Source organism: Eptesicus fuscus, chromosome 4 (assembly GCF_027574615.1).
Source record: "Eptesicus fuscus isolate TK198812 chromosome 4, DD_ASM_mEF_20220401, whole genome shotgun sequence".
In the NCBI taxonomy this organism is placed as follows: domain Eukaryota; kingdom Metazoa; phylum Chordata; class Mammalia; order Chiroptera; family Vespertilionidae; genus Eptesicus; species Eptesicus fuscus.
In genome coordinates, this window is record NC_072476.1 from 111,819,405 (window position 1) to 111,838,015 (window position 18,611).

The 18,611-nt window shown below is 66.1% G+C and overlaps 1 protein-coding gene across 4 annotated transcripts in view; it reads right to left on the reverse strand.

Annotated features, from left to right (window-relative positions):
• Nucleotides 1-651: 651 nt before the first annotated feature.
• Nucleotides 652-18,611, reverse strand: part of ARL15 (ADP ribosylation factor like GTPase 15) — a 185,610-nt gene continuing 167,650 nt past the window's right edge. For 3 of the 4 annotated variants that reach the window (XM_054715348.1, XM_054715347.1, XM_054715346.1), the window contains 2 exons: nucleotides 1,412-1,560; nucleotides 652-1,292 (listed from right to left, as the gene is read on the reverse strand). In XM_054715348.1, the coding sequence (XP_054571323.1) occupies nucleotides 1,061-1,292; nucleotides 1,412-1,560 (381 nt within the window). In that variant the 3' untranslated portion in view covers nucleotides 652-1,060. Of the gene's footprint in view, nucleotides 1,561-18,611 lie in introns of all 4 variants that reach the window. The other variant, XM_054715350.1, reaches the window with a different exon arrangement.

An 18,611-nucleotide genomic window follows, 5' to 3' on the forward strand; every position in this document is an offset into this window, starting at 1 on the left:
TTGAAACCCGCCCCCAAGATGAAGCCACAAAGGCTGCGGTGACACGCCGCGCCTTCCAGGGCGTGACGAGGCGCCGCGTCGCCGAGGCAGCGCGGCTGGGACCGGGCGGGCTGCAGTGCGTGGGACTCGGCCGAGGCCCTGCAAACCCCGGACACGCTTCCACTGCCCAGGGGAGGGGCAGTTTCGGTCATTGGGCCACTCAGAATCGCAAGTGGTAAAAAACCTACAAAATGTGCCGAAGAGAATGTCAGCTATAAACCTCACCCGCCCTGATTGCTCCCGATTTAGAAAAGGTCAAAGGTGCCACGCGGCAGGAAACTACGCTCATCTCTAGGCCACGTGACCATCGAAGGGAAACGAAACAAAGCGTTCGGGGCCAAGACGGGACCGGGCACTGGCGTCGTGTCCTCGCCACGGCCCCGCGTGCTGGGAAGGCGCACGGAAACCCCCGAACATCGAGGTGCACACTGGAAACACGGACACGCCTGTGCACGGAACGGAGACACCGCAGGCCCCGCTAGACTGCGTGAGCACGTGACGACCGACGGACACGTGACTCGCGTCAGTCAAACCCACGCCGCTCACCCCATTGTCGGCACAGACGAGCCTCTGGTGTGTGGCTGTTAAAAATGTTACCTATTACCTTAAAAATTATTTTTTTCTATTTTAATCAGAAACGAGATTTTTTAGAAAAAGACACTGATAGCAAGTGGCAGCGTGGCTTGTGCAGGACCATCTTCCCACTAAAACCGCGGAGAACGCGCTGCCGCCGGACTCGCGGGCGAGCGCCGTGCCTCGGGGTCCTCGAATGCGTCTCGGGCCGGGGAGCGGGGCCGTCAGACGCAGGGACGGAAACGGTGCATCTTGTCCCTGCATCCTCCAACTCGCTCTCCCGTGCGGGACCGTCCATTCGGATGCGGGTTAACGGAAGTTTCTGGTGCTCACTTTCCTCCCATAATCTACAAGTATACAAAAAGCTAAAAAACAAAATAACAGATCATAGCATACAACAACCCCCCGAGAGATGTTGGAAAGGAGACACGTATTCGGGGGGGCCCCGTCACAGAACGCTGCGCCCCACACGGGAACGGAGAGAGGGCTCTGCGTCTCCCGGCACCTTCCGGGGACGGTGCCCGCCAGCCCCGCGCTCCCGGGGCGCGGGGGGCAGGAGAGACGCGGCGGAGACGACTAGTGGTGAACAGAGAACCGCGTCTCTCAGTAGTGTGTACGTGTCGTTCATGCCGACGATGGTCGACGGACGTGCGGGATGTCCCCGGGGCAGAGAGATGAGTCTGAGATAACGGGAGAACAGACGCCGAGCTGCGACGAGGGCGCCTTACGCCACACGACACGCGTGGGAACTGGCGCGAGGCGCGAGGCCCGGACCCGGTCCCGGTCCCGGCCGGCTCACATCCTGGCGGCCTCCTGGTCCTTCTCCTCCAGCAGCTGGATGAGCCGGGAGAAGCTGTCCTTCAGCGCCGCCACGTCGCCCAGCGAGCACGGCTGCAGGATCCAGCGCTGTCCGCGTGCCAGCGGCTCCAGTTCGAAGTACTTTTTGACCTTGAGGGGGACAGAGAAGAGGGCACGTTGTTAATGTCGCCGGGACCGTTCTCACACCGACGGGCTAAGAGCTCCGGAGCACCGAGGGGGTTTCAAGGAGACCTCGCCCAAACTGTGGTGCCCAGAGCTTTCTAGAATCCCATCACGGCCGTGGTTAGAATGCAGGGGGCGCGGGGGGTGGTGGTGTGGGGTGGCCAGGAATGTTTCTTTCTTTTTCTTTTTTAAAATATATTTTTATTGATTCAGAGAGGAAGGGAGAGAGAGAGGAACATCCATGATGAAAGAGAATCATGGACCGGCTGCCTCCTGCACACCTCCCACTGGGGATCGAGTCCGCAACCCGGGCCTGTGCCCTGACCTGGAGTCGAACCCTGACCTCCTGGTTCATAGGTCGACGCTCAACCACTGAGCCACGCCGGCGTGGCTGTTTCTTTAGGGCGAATGGCCTGCTTGCCACGCCTTCCGTACTCTGACCGGGGGTCTGGCGAAGCTGAGGAGAGAACTGCAGGCTCGACGGCACGGGGCAGAGTACCCGCAGATGCCAGGAAGGACCCCGTCCCTGCAGAATGCCCGCAGGGCGCACCTCACCTGTCGGCCCGTCGCCTCCTGAACTGGCGACAGCCTACTGTCTGCACTCGGTCCTCTACTCGGCACAGGTATTGGCTCAAACACACACAGAACGGAAACACAATTTACTCTGTTCTCTCGCTCCCTCCGTATCTGGTTTGTGTTTCTGAGAGGGGGAAGCGGCTTCAGGACAGAGGGTGGGAGCTGAGGGCGTGCAGGTGTGGACAGACGTGGGCAAATACACCTGCATGCGTGAGGGCTCCCAGCGCCCCCTCCTGGCCTGGGTGCCACAGGGAACAATCCAGACCTGGAACTGGATGTGGGGGGAACGGCTCTCGTAAATGCTGACCCGTTAGATCACTGACCCGTCAGAGTCTTGCTTAGGGTGCCGGCTGGGATACCGGCGAGCAGCGTCCAGGATCACCAACTCCTGGCTTCAATGCATTTCAAATCGTCATGACTGCTAGGACCGAAGGCCTTCTCTCCAAGGGCATGACGCAGTGCCAAGGTCATGACCCCCGACACCCTCACGCAAACACTCTGCATGGACAGCCCAGCGAGGCTTCCATATTGTAACATACACTCGGGACAACCTCAGCAGAGGCTGTTCAACTCTTTCTTGGCCAAAAAATTTCCTTCAATCCCAGGCATCATGGGAAATGCCAAGGGCTCCCCTCAGCCCGGAACTTTCTAGAATCCCACCCACAGCTGTGGGTCTTGACCCAGAACCACAGAGAGTGTCATCCCCAAACTGGCTTCCTTTGGCCTTTATCACGGCGAGCACCAGGCCAGTGTCGGCAGCAGAGACGCCGTTCGCGGCGCGGAGATGTGCACGTTCGTACGTGAGAAGGAGGCAGAAGCCACGCCACGGTGCACGCCCGCTAGGAACACGAATGAGCGTGCACAGCGTGAGTGTGTCCCAACGCCCTGCACGGCGCCTGCGGATTCCTAACTGTCACCGTCACTGAGAGAGGCAGCCTGGGAGTGAGGGGCCTCCGGAGAGCGGTTCCGAGTTAAGGAAATCTCGCCCACAGCAGGAAGGGGCACGGCCTCAGGAACGTGCTGGCCGGAGGTTTTTCACGAATCACAGCAGGACTCGCCCTCGCGGAGAGCGTAAGCTCCGCTCTTTCCAGTCGGACACGGCCGTGGGACGCCAGCGCCAGGGACCGCCGGCCGACGACCTGCCCGTCCCAGCCGATGCGGCCGGCGGGGGGAGGAGCTGGCAGGAGGGGCGGGCGGGGAGGTCTCAAGGCCACAGCTCCAGGGAGTCTACAGTCAGAGGTGCTGGCTTCGCCCAGGAGGCGGGCTTCAAACGGCACCCCTCGATCCAGAGCTGGGGAGCCCGGGCTTGTGACGCACCCGGTCCCTGACCCACAGCGCCTCCACCAGCGGGGCTGGGGACACCCATGATCTGGCTGGGAAGAGCCCCAGTCTTGCCACACGCCTAACCTCACCCTGAAGGACAGCGTGCGAGCGTTAGCAGGTGGCAAGAGGCCTGGTGGCGAGGACTCCACGGCGACTCAGAGGAAAGGGTAACACGCCGTGTGTTCCCGACCGACGTCCTCCAAAGGGCTCACTGAACACGCACACAGCCTGGGAGCTGTTCACAGCTCATGTGAAACAACGTTAGGTTTACATGATCACACAGAGGTGACATTCTGTAATTCTGGCCAGACACACACACACTCACATGCGCACACACACGTGCACACACATGCATGCACACACGCACGTGCACGCACATGCACACGCACACGAGCGCACACACGGCGAGGTTTTAGCTTCCCGCCAGCCTGGTCTCGGGGCCACGGAGGACCAGCCGCCGTGGGCACGCTTGCAGATCCAGAGCCAGCGGCTGCGTCTCAGGAGCCGCTCCTGCTGAACCGGAAACGAAGCTCCCGTCCAAGGGGAGGGCCTGGGCCAAGCTGACAGCCGTGCTGGGACCCGGGACCCGCCTCTGCCTGCTCCGGGCACTGCTGGTGCCAGGGCTCCTACCGCTGTCCTTACAGCACGGGGCGCGGGGGCTTAGGGGCAGGTGAGGGGGAGTGAGGGGGGGCTTAGGGGCAGGTTAGGAGGAGTGAGGGGGGCTTAGGGGCAGGTTAGGAGGAGTGGGGGGCTTTAGGGACAGGGGAGTGAGGAGGAGTGAGTGGGTGTCTGGGAGGCAGGGTCACACGGCTGAACTCCGTGGTGGGGGCGGGTCTGGGTGACACAGCTGCCAGGGCTGGGGAAGAGGGTGCCGGGCCCCGGGAGCCCCCGTGTGCGTGGAGGGTGCCGCTGACTGTGCCGGGGGAGGGGTGTGCTCGTCTACACCCGCTCAGGACCCGGGTGCAGATCGGTACCAGGGTGTCAGGGTGTCCCCGGGGAGGCATTCGCAGTGGAGCTCTCACTGCCGCCCTCTCCCCCGGCGCCGGCCCAGGGAAGTCCCACCGACAGCCCTGAACGTGGCCGCGAGGGCGTGTCGCCACGGACATCTGCAAGTGCACAGCTGGGACCTTTCCTTCCGGGGAGCGGCTGTCTACCTCCCACCGCACCCCACGGGGCGCGCACGCCTCGAGTGCGGGTTTGCGAGGGGCCTCCAGCAGGGCCCACGCTCAGGGACAGCTCAGCCGGGTGACCTTCCCGGTTGGTGGGAGCGCACAGGCGGCGGCGGCTCCAGGCCGGGCCGGAGGCCGAGTGCCGGGGCATTAAGACTCCCCAGCGCATTCCTGGCGGCCGCTTCAAAGCGAGCTGGCCTGGGAGGGCTGCGGCCCTCCTCGCCCACGGCTCTGGGGGGGCTGAAACCCTTGAAAGGTGCTGAGTGTGTCACCGACAGATAAACGAGACGAGCTCGGACCCAGGGCACCCCCCAGAGCGACACCGGCCGGTTCTCTTCACGGAGCAGCAGGGACCAGGGAGTGGCAGCTCCGTGCCGGCCGGTCCCCCCGCCCCCTCCCTCGGCGCAGCTCTCACCCAGTCCGCCCTCCTCTGGGGCTGGAGCACTGCCGTGCGGAGAGCACCTACCCGCCTCCGCGCAGGTGCCGGCGCGGGAGAGACGTCCCACTGCCACCCGGGACAGGGTCCCCCCAGAGCCGGCCGGCCCCCCACACCCCTCCTTCCCTCCTCTCCCCTTCTTGTCTGTAATCATTTCTACTCCACTCTCCCCAAAGAGCAGCATTGGGGGGCCCTGACCGCTCTGACGGGTCGTACTGGATTCTGCGTCTCCCACGTTGGGGACGGCAGTCAGTGACGGCTTGACTTTATTTCAAGAAATCCAGCGCTGTGACCTGTGACCTGTGACGAGGAGGAAGCCTATCCGGGCAGCACTCTTCCTGCGGGGGGGGGGGAGGGGGGGCGGGGGGGCGGGACGTGGAGAGCGTGCTCCCTGCTCGAGTGGGATGCCGTCGGGCACGGACCAACGGAGAGGGAACAAAGGCGCGAACGCCCCGCACACCGGAGACGACCACCGCCCGTCGGAGAGGCGCGGCCGGCAGCATAAAGCGGTCGGCTGCCCGGCGAGGCGGGCTCACTGGCTCGCTCAACTAGATGCACTCGCCATGAAACTGGTTCTCAGAGTCGTTTCCAAACGGAATTCTCATTAATGTGCACACTCCCCGCTGGGCGGGCGGGCAGGGGGAGGTCCCAAGTGCCGGGGGAGGCATCACCCGCCCGCACTGTGTCGGCCTGAGGAACGGCAACGGGTCGCAGCTTGGTCCCCCGCCGCCTGGCGGGCCGGGTCCCTGTGGCGGCCTGAGCCTAGGGCTGCTTCGGGCCAGGGACTGCGCTGTAACCGCGCGGACACGACACCCGCCTCAGCGCCGCGCCGTCTCACCGACGCCTGTGCGAGCTCCGAGGCCGCTGGCGGCAGCTCCCACGGGGACGCCGTCACCACACGGGCTCACGGCTAGTTTTCCTAAGAAGCTCCTGTCGATGGCAACTCGGGGTTTCGGTCACGCCTTCTCGTTCGCTCTTTCCGTTACGCGAGTCTCCGCACCACCAACGCCCGCCCAGCGGCTGCGGCCTGGCCGCCCGACGCCTCCCCCGCGCCGCTCTCCTGGGGGCAAACGCGGCGCTCCACCCAGCCCGGTCTCGCCGTCAGGCCGTTCCTGTGCCTTCCCACCTCGCCCGTGGTGCTTCCGTGGTGAGGAAGATGGCGAAGGGTTTCGCTAGTCCCCCCCGAGCGTCTTTTCCGTGAGTTTCTAGAGAGTGGACGGCGGGGAGAGACAGAGAGACATCGACAACCGCACACCCCAACCAGGGCCGGGGATTGCGCCCGCAGCCGAGGGAATCGAACCCAGGACCTTCAGTCTGCGGGCCACGCTCTATCCACTGAGCCCAACCAGCCAGGGCCGTCAGACGGCAATTTCATCCCAGCATTTGAAAATAAAACCATATAACGCCGGTGCCGGACCACGACGGCCGTGCTAACCACACGTCACCAGGAGGTAAATGCCAACTGGGGGGGTAACATAAAAAGCCGCGTGGCAACGGCATTCGCCGTGTAGTAAGCGAACTGCCTGCTGCCTGGTCTCCACCGCACGCGGCGGGGGAGGGGACCAGAGCCTGTGGCCGGCGCCCGTCCCCGCAGGAAGGAGAGGGGGTGGCTGGGGACACGGCGCCAAGCAAGCTCCGCCCGCTGGACTCCAGCTCCCGCTCCGGGTAAACACGCGCAACCGACCCACTTCTTCACTCGTCCTCAGCGAGGGCGTTCCCACTGACTTCAGGGAGAGGGGGCGGGAGAGGGGAAGACGGAGAGGAACATGGATGTGAGAGAAACACACCGACTGGCTGCCTCCCGCACGCGCCCCGACCAGGGCCCGGGCTGGGGAGGAGCCTGCAACCGAGGTACGTGCCCTTGACCGGCATCGAACCCGGGACCCTTCGGTCCGCAGGCCGACACCGTATCCACGGAACCAAACTTGCTGGGGCCACCCCCTCTCTCCCAGCACCGCCCCCCGCCCCCCTCTTAAACTAGGTACCAAGCCAAGGGCTTCCTTGAAAGCACTGAGACGTAATTTATTAACCGGGATTGAAGAGTTCCCTAAATGAGCAAATTCCTCACCAGCGAGGCCTGGAATGGGAGGTCTTATCCTTTCAGGAAACCTCGTAATTCAGACTCCTGGCGTTCAGGCGAAGGAAACCCCGTCCCGCTGCGTCCGGGGTTCAGAGACCCTCCTGCTCCGGACAAGCTGAGCGCTGGGAGCGGGGAGCCCCTGCCCCCCCACAGTCCCCTCCCCCGCCATCTGCCAGCTGGGCTGCATTTAAGAATTTCACACTGAATATCAAGTGCTGTTTTGACCATGTGGCTCCAGAAATGTGAGTTTAGTGTCTATTCAGCTCGCACCCAAGTGATCGACAGACAGGGGACGGGCTCACCAACGACACGGGAGCCTCTGCCTGCAGGTTCCTACGTCCCTGTCCCCGGGGGATGGACAGCGCCCGCACCGCGCCCGGAGCGGAAAGCGCAGCCCCAGCAGGGCCGCTCAGCCTCACACGGTGACCCCTGCCTGCCTCACTCACCCCCACACGGTGACCCCTGCCTGCCTCACTCACCCCCACACGGTGACCCCTGCCTGCCTCACTCACCCTCACACGGTGACCCCTGCCTGCCTCACACGGTGACCCCTGCCTGCCTCACTCACCCCCACACGGTGACCCCTGCCTGCCTCACTCACCCCCACACGGTGACCCCTACCTGCCTCACTCACCCCCACACGGTGACCCCTGCCTGCCTCACTCACCCCCACACGGTGACCCCTGCCTGCCTCACTCACCCTCACACGGTGACCCCTGCCTGCCTCACACGGTGACCCCTGCCTGCCTCACTCACCCCCACACGGTGACCCCTGCCTGCCTCACACACCCCCACACGGTGACCCCAACCTGCCTCACTCACCCCCACACGGTGACCCCTGACTGCCTCACTCACCCTCACACGGTGACCCCAGCCTGCCTCACACGGTGACCCCTGCCTGCCTCACTCACCCTCACACGGTGACCCCTGCCTGCCTCACTCACCCCCACACGGTGACCCCTACCTGCCTCACTCACCCCCACACGGTGACCCCTGCCTGCCTCACTCACCCTCACACGGTGACCCCTGCCTGCCTCACACGGTGACCCCTGCCTGCCTCACTCACCCCCACACGGTGACCCCTGCCTGCCTCACACGGTGACCCCTGCCTGCGTCACTCACCCCCACACGGTGACCCCTACCTGCCTCACTCACCCTCACACGGTGACCCCTGCCTGCGTCACTCACCCCCACACGGTGACCCCTGCCTGCCTCACTCACCCCCACACGGTGACCCCTACCTGCCTCACTCACCCTCACACGGTGACCCCTACCTGCCTCACCCCCACACGGTGACCCCTACCTGCCTCACTCACCCCCACACGGTGACCCCTGCCTGCCTCACTCACCCCCACACGGTGACCCCTACCTGCCTCACTCACCCTCACACGGTGACCCCTGCCTGCCTCACTCACCCTCACACGGTGACCCCTACCTGCCTCACTCACCCCCACACGGTGACCCCTGCCTGCCTCACTCACCCTCACACGGTGACCCCTGCCTGCCTCACTCACCCTCACACGGTGACCCCTGCCTGCCTCACACGGTGACCCCTGCCTGCCTCACTCACCCTCACACGGTGACCCCTGCCTGCCTCACTCACCCCCACACGGTGACCCCTGCCTGCCTCACTCACCCCCACACGGTGACCCCTACCTGCCTCACTCACCCCCACACGGTGACCCCTACCTGCCTCACTCACCCCCACACGGTGACCCCTGCCTGCCTCACTCACCCTCACACGGTGACCCCTGCCTGCCTCACACGGTGACCCCTGCCTGCCTCACTCACCCTCACACGGTGACCCCTGCCTGCCTCACTCACCCTCACACGGTGACCCCTACCTGCCTCACTCACCCCCACACGGTGACCCCTACCTGCCTCACTCACCCCCACACGGTGACCCCTGCCTGCCTCACTCACCCTCACACGGTGACCCCTGCCTGCCTCACACGGTGACCCCTGCCTGCCTCACTCACCCTCACACGGTGACCCCTGCCTTCATGCCTCCCATACTCCGTCCCCCCAACATCCCACCATCTCCCCGCATGGAAACCAGCGAGGCAGGTACACCCGTGAAGACCTATGTCCACAAGAGAAGCATCTCATGTTTCCCGTTCATTACAGGAGACCAGTAGAAACGAACACGGACTAATTTCTGTAGGTGGTTTCACTCAGGGGGGACTGATTAGTGTGTCTAAATCATGATCAGCGGCCCAGCTGGCGTGGCTCAGTGGTTGGGCATCCACCTATGGATCAGGAGGTCATGATTCGGGATTCGATTCCCAGTCAGGGCACATGCCCAGATTGCAGGCTTGATCCTGCAGGAGGCAGCCGATCAGTGATTCTCTCTCATCATTGATGTTCCTACCTCTCTCTCCTTCTCCCTTCCTCTCTGAAATCAATAACAATATGTTTGAAATAATAATAATATATGAGCTAGTGGTCCAGGATTGTGAGAGGGATGCCGACTGCTGGGCATCCCCTGAGGGGTCCCGAATTGGAGAGGGTGCAGGCTGGGCTGAGCGGACCCTCCCCCCACGCATGAATGTCGTGCACCAGGCCTCTAGTAATAATAATAAATAATAATAAATAAATAAATGATGAACAGTGGGAAGCGAGGGCGGGGTTCCCAGGCACCTGCAGTTTGAAAACTACCACCCCCCGCTGCACTCCTCACTCCCCTTCTCGTCCTGTGCCGTCTGGTTTGGTTCTGTGGCCGTATCAGCGCCGGACGCTCGGGCAGGGCACAGCTTCCTAGCAGGAGCACCTGAGTGACAGCCGGCCATCCCGTCCCCCGGCCCCCGACCTGCGGGCGGCACCATGCGGGCTGCGGGGGACTCTGATCCCCCCTTCCCCCCGGCCGGCCGCTTTGTGACGGAGAAGAGTCCCCATCTGGTCGCCATCGGTGTGAGTCCCCGGCAGGGCCTTCTCCGCTGTCACGGGCGCCTCACGAATGCGACCTGCCCCCGGGCGCTCGGGGAGGTGAGCCTCTCCCGCCCCGGCCCGCGTGCTCGGCAAGGTCCGGCCCGGAAGACTGCCGCGTCTCCGAGAGGCCACGGCTCTGCTCGGGCGCCGGTGGCCCCGGATGTTGGCTGCCTGGTGGCGGTGGCCATGGTGACGGAGGAAGCGTCCCTTCACTGACTCTGTCTTCACTGTTGAAATGTTACAGGTGCCCCCACCCCCGTCCTGTTCTTGAAGGCTCCCCAACTGTCCGCGTAGGCAACGCCCGTGCAGGAGGGACCGACAGACGGACGGACGGAGGAGGAAGAGCCATTTCCAGGGGCGCCGGGGGGTCAGGCTTGCCCCTCGGGTGTGGGGCAGCCCGGGGCTCCTGGGGAGGGGCCGAGGCAGGTAGCCAGACGGGGCGCTCAGGGGGGGTGGGGACTTCCCTGTTCCAGCTGCAGGCCCGCGTGCAGTGAGCGGACAGACAGACCCTGCCCCCACCCCGCCCGGAAAGGGCTGGGCCCTCAGTGTGACCACCCAATGCCTCGAAGGACAGCATGTTCCCACCTCTGCCGACCTGGGAGCCGAGCAGATCCCCGGCCCGGCACCCCCCGCCCAGCACCTCCGTCCCCGGCCCCCCCGGCCCAGCACCTCTGTCCCCGGCACCCCCGGCCCAGCACCTCCGTCCCCGGCACCCCCGGCCCAGCACCTCCGTCCCCAGCACCCCCCGGCCCAGCACCTCCGTCCACGGCACCCCCGGCCCTGCATCTCCGTCCCCAGCACCCCCCGGCCCAGCACCTCTGTCCCCGGCACCCCCAGCCCAGCACCTCCGTCCCCGGCACCCCCGGCCCAGCACCTCCGTCCCCGGCACCCCCGGCCCAGCACCTCCGTCCCCGGCACCCCCGGCCCAGCACCTCCATCCCCGGCCCCCCCGGCCCAGCACCTCCCTCCCCGGCACCCCCAGCCCAGCACCTCCGTCCCCGGCCCCCCCCCCGCCCAGCACCTCCGTCCCAGCACCTCCGTCCCCGGCACCCCCGGCCCAGCACCTCCGTCCCCGGCACCCCCGGCCCAGCACCTCCGTCTCCGGCCCCCCCCCGCCCAGCACCTCCGTCCCAGCACCTCCGTCCCCGGCACCCCCGGCCCAGCACCTCCGTCCCCGGCCCCCCCCCCGCCCAGCACCTCCGTCCCCGGCACCTCCAGCCCAGCACCTCCGTCCCCGGCACCCCCGGCCCAGCACCTCTGTCCCCAGTACCCCCCGGCCCAGCACCTCTGTCCCCAGTACCCCCCGCCCAGCACCTCCGTCCCGAGCACCCACAGCCCAGCACCCCTGGAGATGGTCTGAGAGCCGCGGCTCGCTGAGTGGCCGACACCTCCGGGTGCCCCGTGCACACACAGGCCCTGGGAGATGCGGAAGGAGCTGCCCCCCTCAATCAGCCCCGAGTTCCTCGGATGATGGATGAGAAGGCGTCTCCGAGAGGAGCATGTACTCTGACCCCCCCTCCTGAGGCCTCCTGAGGGGGCGCCCTCAGACTCGGGCAGGCCTGGCACCCCGCTGCCCCTGCACCAGCAGGCTCGGGTGCAGTCAGACAGAGGAAACGCTGAGCTCAGACAGACACGTCCCCCTCCCCCCGAGGGGCGTCCTCCCATCCCCCACGGACACACGGTGCGCTGTGAGCGGGCTTCGGAGACCGTGAAACGTGCGTAAAACACGACGCAGCTGCTCCTGCGGGCAGGCTGTCCCCGCCCCACCCCGCCCCCGGGCGAAGGCTCCTCGGCGCAGTGACCTCTGAGGACCGGAGGCCAGCTACACGTCACACGCGTGAAAATGTTCAGTGAGCACGGGAGATAAATGACGTGGACACATGACTCCGGGTCCCCTTCTTGGTGTCAGACGGCGACCCTCAGGGAAGGGAGGTCCCAGAGGTCGGAGAAAGGCACCTGTCGGACGCACAGCGGGTTGCCGCAGCCGTGCGCACCCGGAGAGGCAGCCGGAGAGGCACCCAGACACACACCCGGAGAGACACCCAGACACGCACCCGGAGAGACACCCGGACACGCACCCGGAGAGACACCCAGACACGCACCCGGAGAGACACCCAGACACGCACCCGGAGAGACACCCAGACACGCACCTGGAGAGACACCCAGACACGCACCTGGAGAGACACCCAGACACGCACCCGGAGAGGCACCCGGACACACACCCAGAGAGGAACCCAGACACGCACCCGGAGAGGCACCCGGACACACACCCGGAGAGGAACCCAGACACGCACCCGGAGAGGCACCCAGACACGCACCCGGAGAGACACCCGGACACACACCCGGAGAGACACCCAGACACGCACCCGGAGAGACACCCAGACACGCACCCGGAGAGACACCCAGACACGCACCTGGAGAGACACCCAGACACGCACCTGGAGAGACACCCAGACACGCACCCGGAGAGGCACCCGGACACGCACCCGGAGAGACACCCAGACACGCACCCGGAGAGACACCCGGACACACACCCGGAGAGACACCCAGACACGCACCCGGAGAGACACCCAGACACGCACCTGGAGAGACACCCAGACACGCACCCGGAGAGGCACCCGGACACGCACCCGGAGAGACACCCAGACACGCACCCGGAGAGACACCCAGACACGCACCTGGAGAGACACCCAGACACGCACCTGGAGAGACACCCAGACACGCACCCGGAGAGGCACCCGGACACACACCCGGAGAGACACCCGGACACACACCCGGAGAGGAACCCAGACACGCACCCGGAGAGGCACCCGGAGAGGCACCCGGAGAGGCACCCAGACACACACCTGGAGAGGCACCCGGACACGCACCCGGAGAGACACCCAGACACGCACCACGACACGCACCCAGACACGCACCTGGACACACATCCGGACACGCACCAGGACACACACCCGGACATGCATCCGGAGACACACCTGGACACGCACCCGGAGACGCATGCGTGAGGCACGTGTCTCTCCCTTTTCTTAGCTTAGCCATGTTCAGCAGATCACCACACGCACAACGTCATGGAGACCATCACAGTTTTACTGATGGCTTTTCGAGCCGTTCTTAGCGTGACTTTAATGATTCCAAGCTGCACCTTAAACTGTTTGGATGAATTGGAAATAAGGTTCATTCCCAATGGCTGATGGGAAAGAGTTCGAGTCAGGATTTTAGAGCCCGAGCCCGGGGCAGCCTCTCGTTTTACAGAGAGAGACCCAGCGGGTGGGAGCAGTGACCTCTCCGGTCAGCGAGGGGGCTCTGGCGTGAACCAGCCTCCGAGCACCCAGTCTCACCTTCTCCTGCCAACGGTCAGCCCACACTGCCCGGCCCCACCTCAGGGCTCCCCCCGCCCCCCGCCGCTCCCTAACCCCACCTGCTGTCCCCAGCACAGGAGCAGCTCAGATAATGGTGGCACCTGGGGCGGGGGTGGGGGTGGAGGGGTGAGCTGCGGGTCCCTCCCACAGCCACGGCCTGCACTTCCCTGCCCTCCTCCCTCCGGTGCAGGCGTCCTTTCTGCCAGCTCTGGCCCAATTCAGGGCAGGGGGCGAGCCCGATGCCCCCGTCCGTGCCCCGAGCTCACGGAGACGGTGAACAACCCATTCAGACCAAGAAGCTGCTCCCAACAGGACTGGACGATGACCCAGGTCCCCAGGGACGCCCCCCACGCCTTTGGAAAAATCCCTTCCTCTGCAGCAGCCGCGTTCAGGGTGTTACATCCTTCATCTTTCACTGACCTGCGTGCCCTAGAGAGACGCCAGCGTGTTCCTGGAATATTCTGTTTCCCGTGGTGCTTGCTGACGGACAGGAGACCACGCCCGTCACGTAGCCGGCTCCCCTGGAGGGAAGGGACGGCGTTGGACGGGACAGGCCCCCGCGAGCACGGACCACACGTGCGCCGTGCACCTGAGTCCTCGCCCTGCTCCTGACGGCCGAGCACGGACACGGAGCTCGGGGCCTGGGGCTGCAGCTGGGAGCTCAGCACTGAAAGCGGGGAGCCCGGCGCCCCCAGGACCCCCTGTGCCTGGAGGGGCAGAAGCAGCTCAAGGTGGTCTCCGGACCCAGACAGCCGCGTGCAGAGGCTGGCCCTGCCCTTGGCCGACTCCGTGACCCTGGCGGATCTCCTACCCTCCCTCCCGTGAGCGATGGTGGTGGTGGGAGCACGCAGCCAGGGGCTATCCTGGCAGGACGCCCAGCCCGCGGTCAGCACGGACGTAGCCCCTTTCCTTTCCGGCCGCGCACCCCAGGAATCACACAGAGCGATGCACCTTCCTACACGGTCCCCCACCACGTCCTCGCAGCGCTAGCACGCAGCAGCACCCGGAAAACGGGCCGACCCGGGCCTCCGGCTTGAGCCCACGCGCTCCAGCAGGCGGGTCCCGGTCCCGGTCCCGGTGCCTTCCAGGGGGGCTCGGGCGGGGGGCGGGCGCGCCCGGCACACCGGGCCCTGCGCACTGTCGGGGCTGCCGGGCAGGCGCACTCCGCACGGCTCGCCGGCGCGGCTGCCTCCCCGCTGTGGCTATTTCACAGACACGCGTGGCTGCCGGACACCAGCCCGCCCTCCGCTGCCCTCAGAGCTCAGTTTCGTCCGTCGGTGTTTGTATTCCCACCGGAAGGCAGCCGTGCGCCCGCGCGTTGCTAGGTAACAGAAAGCCACGCCGAGAGCGTTGCCGACGACGTGCAGCGGATAAGGAGGGGACCGCGGTTATTGAGGGAGAGCCGGGCGGGGAAGACGCAGAACACACGCACCGGAGGTGAGAGGAGCGAGGAGCGGACCCTCACCGGCTCCGGTACCAGCTGCCCCGGGGGAGTGTGAGCCACCGCAACCGGGCACCGCCCGCCCGCCGTCCCCTCCTGCGAACAGTTTGCCAACGGCTCTTACCTCTGGCACAAAGACCAGTTACAACACAGACCCACTATTCCCAGCCCAGGCCTTCGAAATAACAAATAAGCAAAAAAGAAAAAACATTGGTAATCGGATCCGGGTCTGGGTTGAGCAATGAATTTATGCCAACGAGGCCGTGCTACACGCTATAAACACCCTGGACGCCGTGAGCCTGGCCCGGGCCTGGGCGGCAGCCAAGCCGGGGACTGGGGGAGGGCAGGGGGTGCGGCCAGGTCTGTGGTCGCTGTCGCTCACGGTCACCGTGGGGGCGGGCAGCGCTGGGCGCAGGGTCCCGTGACGGAGTGGCGCCGTGAGCTGCGGACCAGTGTCTGGCCATAAGGAAGCAGCCACAGGGAACCGAGATCGGCAGATAGAGGCTAAAAGTGCGGCTGTTGAAGACGAGGAGCTCAAGAAACTGCCCGCCGTGTGCACAGGAGCTGGGGCGAAGGAAGGAGCGCCCTCCGTGTCCACCCGGCTCGCCGCCCCGCAGCTCCGGGTCCCCACATTCGGTGGGCACGGCTGGACCGAAGGAACTGATAGAAGCATCAACACGTGAGGCCACGGCCATGCCAGAGCCGGAGCTGCGGTTCACAACAGAGACACACGCACCCCCTCCTCGGCCCGGGGCGGAGCGTCGCCGCTGTGTGCTGGGGCGGGGGGAGCTCAGAGCCTTTCCACAGGCAACAGCCCGACCCGCCTTTGCCTCACGCTTCCCAAGACTTCGAGAAGGCGGGGCGGCGGGCCTGGGAGGAAGTGCCCCGAGAAGGAGGGTTCACGGAATCTAGAATCCAGGAGGACGACGACGTGGGCGCGGGGAGGGGCGAGGGTGAGCGCCTTCCTCCTGACCCCGCACGGGAGGAGCGTCCCTTCGTCAGGAAGGACGAGAGGAAGCCACCGGACTAACCGGCGGACACCGTCCAGGGCATCCAAACACACGCCACGGCCACGGCCCGCTGCCCCCGTGGCCAGGCGACGCCCCTTCTATGTGGCCGGGCTGTTCTAGAAGGCGAGGGACGGCGAGAGAGCCTCTGTTACATGGCGCCTGCGGGGCAGCGCCCGATCGGCCGAGGAGCAATGCCCCAAGGTGACCCCCGGCTCTGAAGGGCCCGATCGGCCGAGGAGCAATGCCCCAAGGTGACCCCGGCTCTGAAGGGCCAGGAGGCCGAGGAGCAATGCCCCACGGTGACCCCGGCTCTGAAGGGCCCGGAGGCCGTGAGGGGTGCAGTGGGCAGAGTCCCTCGTCCACTCAGCAGGTCAGGGCTGCGAGCGCACATCCGTCCTGTGATCCCAGCAGTTTCCTGGAAAGGGCGTCCCTGAGGTTGCGCCTGGGACTCTGATGGACGCGGCCTGAGCACGGCCACAGAATTAACGCGCCCGGACACGGAAGGGTTTCCTCTGGCCAGGAGGTGCGCTGCGCTGACCGATGAAAATGCTCCCCTGGCGTGCCCCCTCACCCTCACCCGACCTCCAGGTACCCCACAGCAGACAGCGAGAGGCCTGGGTGGGCCTGCCACTGGGCCCGGGGGACCGACGGGGGTGGGGGGGCGACCGGCCTGGGGGACCCACCTCAGGATCCACAAAGACCAACACTCGACTCCGGGGCTGCCATTCCGCTCAGGGCTCCCCACGCCACCTCACAAGAAACCTCAAGCACGCACTGCACGCCGCTTGCAAGTGTAGTTTTTACTGTTTAACCGAAGTTCCAGGGAGGACGGCCAACGGACGGAGGGGAATGAGCCCGGCCACTGAGCGCTCTTAGACAGACGCTCGGCTGCCGGCAGAGCGGGCGTTCAACCTTCACCCCGGGGTCATCCCCTCGCCCCGCATCCACAGCCACCTCGCCCCGCAGCTCGCGGGAGGCGGTCCCCAGCCAGGCCCGGGTGCCATCCCCCCGCCCTGCTCACAGGGAGCCGCAGGCAGGGCCCGCCGACCACAGCGCCTGCTCCCCCGCGCCGGCCCCTGCTCTCCGGCCCGTCCGCTCGGAGGCTGTGAAACGCCAATAAAAACCGAGTGCTCACGGCCCCCACGGCGCCCGCCCAGCGAGGCCCGAGCGCAGCCACGTCTTCCCGGGCCGCCGGCCTCACGGTCCATGCGGCGGCGCAGCGGTAACGCCGGCAGTGACGGCCGTGACCCGACCGCAAACCCTGGGCCAGCGATGCAGGATGGGCGCTACGGGCCAGCCCAGAGGCCTCTCCCCGGGGGGCCTCTTCCAGAAACGTCCTGACAAAGACGGGAATGGCCGTGTCCCCGGGACAGGGGCAGCGGGTCTCCGCCTCAGGCTCCCACCCCCCTGGGCGGGCCGAGCAACGCAGAGCAGAGCGAAGCCGCTTAGTGAACGAGGGGAGGAAGCGTGAAGTCACACTGGTCCCGGGTGGCCGGGTTCCTGGGAAACACACACAGCCAGCCCTGGTGTGGCCGCCGCCCCGCCCCCCAGCCCTCTCACCCAGAGGCGCCATCTGCTGACGGGTGGGCCGCGCGTGAGAGGGACAGAGGTGGACAGGTGGGCAGGGATGGGGAATGTGGGCAGGGATGGGCAGGTGGGCAGCGAGGGGGAGGTGGCAGTGAGGGGGAGGTGGGCAGCGAGGGGGAGGTGGCAGTGAGGGGGAGGTGGCAGTGAGGGGGAGGTGGCAGTGAGGGGGAGGTGGCAGCGAGGGGGAGGTGGCAGCGAGGGGGAGGTGGGCAGCGAGGGGGAGGTGGCAGCGAGGGGGAGGTGGCAGCGAGGGGGAGGTGGGCAGCGAGGGGGAGGTGGCAGCGAGGGGGAGGTGGCAGTGAGGGGGAGGTGGGCAGCGAGGGGGAGGTGGCAGTGAGGGGGAGGTGGGCAGCGAGGGGGAGGTGGCAGTGAGGGGGAGGTGGCAGTGAGGGGGAGGTGGCAGCGAGGGGGAGGTGGCAGCGAGGGGGAGGTGGCAGTGAGGGAGAGGTGGGCAGCGAGGGGGAGGTGGCAGTGAGGGGGAGGTGGGCAGCGAGGGGGAGGTGGCAGTGAGGGGGAGGTGGCAGTGAGGGGGAGGTGGGCAGCGAGGGGGAGGTGGCAGTGAGTGGGAGGTGGCAGTGAGGGGGAGGTGGGCAGCGAGGGGGAGGTGGCAGCGAGGGGGAGGTGGGCAGCGAGGGGGAGGTGGCAGTGAGGGGGAGGTGGCAGCGAGGGGGAGGTGGGCAGCGAGGGGGAGGTGGCAGTGAGGGGGAGGTGGGCAGCGAGAGGGAGGTGGCAGTGAGGGGGAGGTGGGCAGCGAGAGGGAGGTGGCAGTGAGGGGGAGGTGGCAGTGAGGGGGAGGTGGCAGCGAGGGGGAGGTGGCAGTGAGGGGGAGGTGGCAGCGAGGGGGAGGTGGCAGCGAGGGCCCAGGGTGGGATGAGGAACCACCGGGACCGGACTCTGCTTTCTGCCCGGGCTGCCCGCCCCCCTCGCTGCCCCTCACTGATTCCACTTTAAAGAGGCTGAACTACCCCCAAGCTTGCTTATCAAACTCAAACCAAATAAGGAAAGAACTGGCCCTGCTTTGCCGAGAACCGTAAAACAGGGAGGAACGCAGAAAACACACGCTCTGGAAACAAACCAACAGAAAGAACGCAACCTCTTTGGGTACA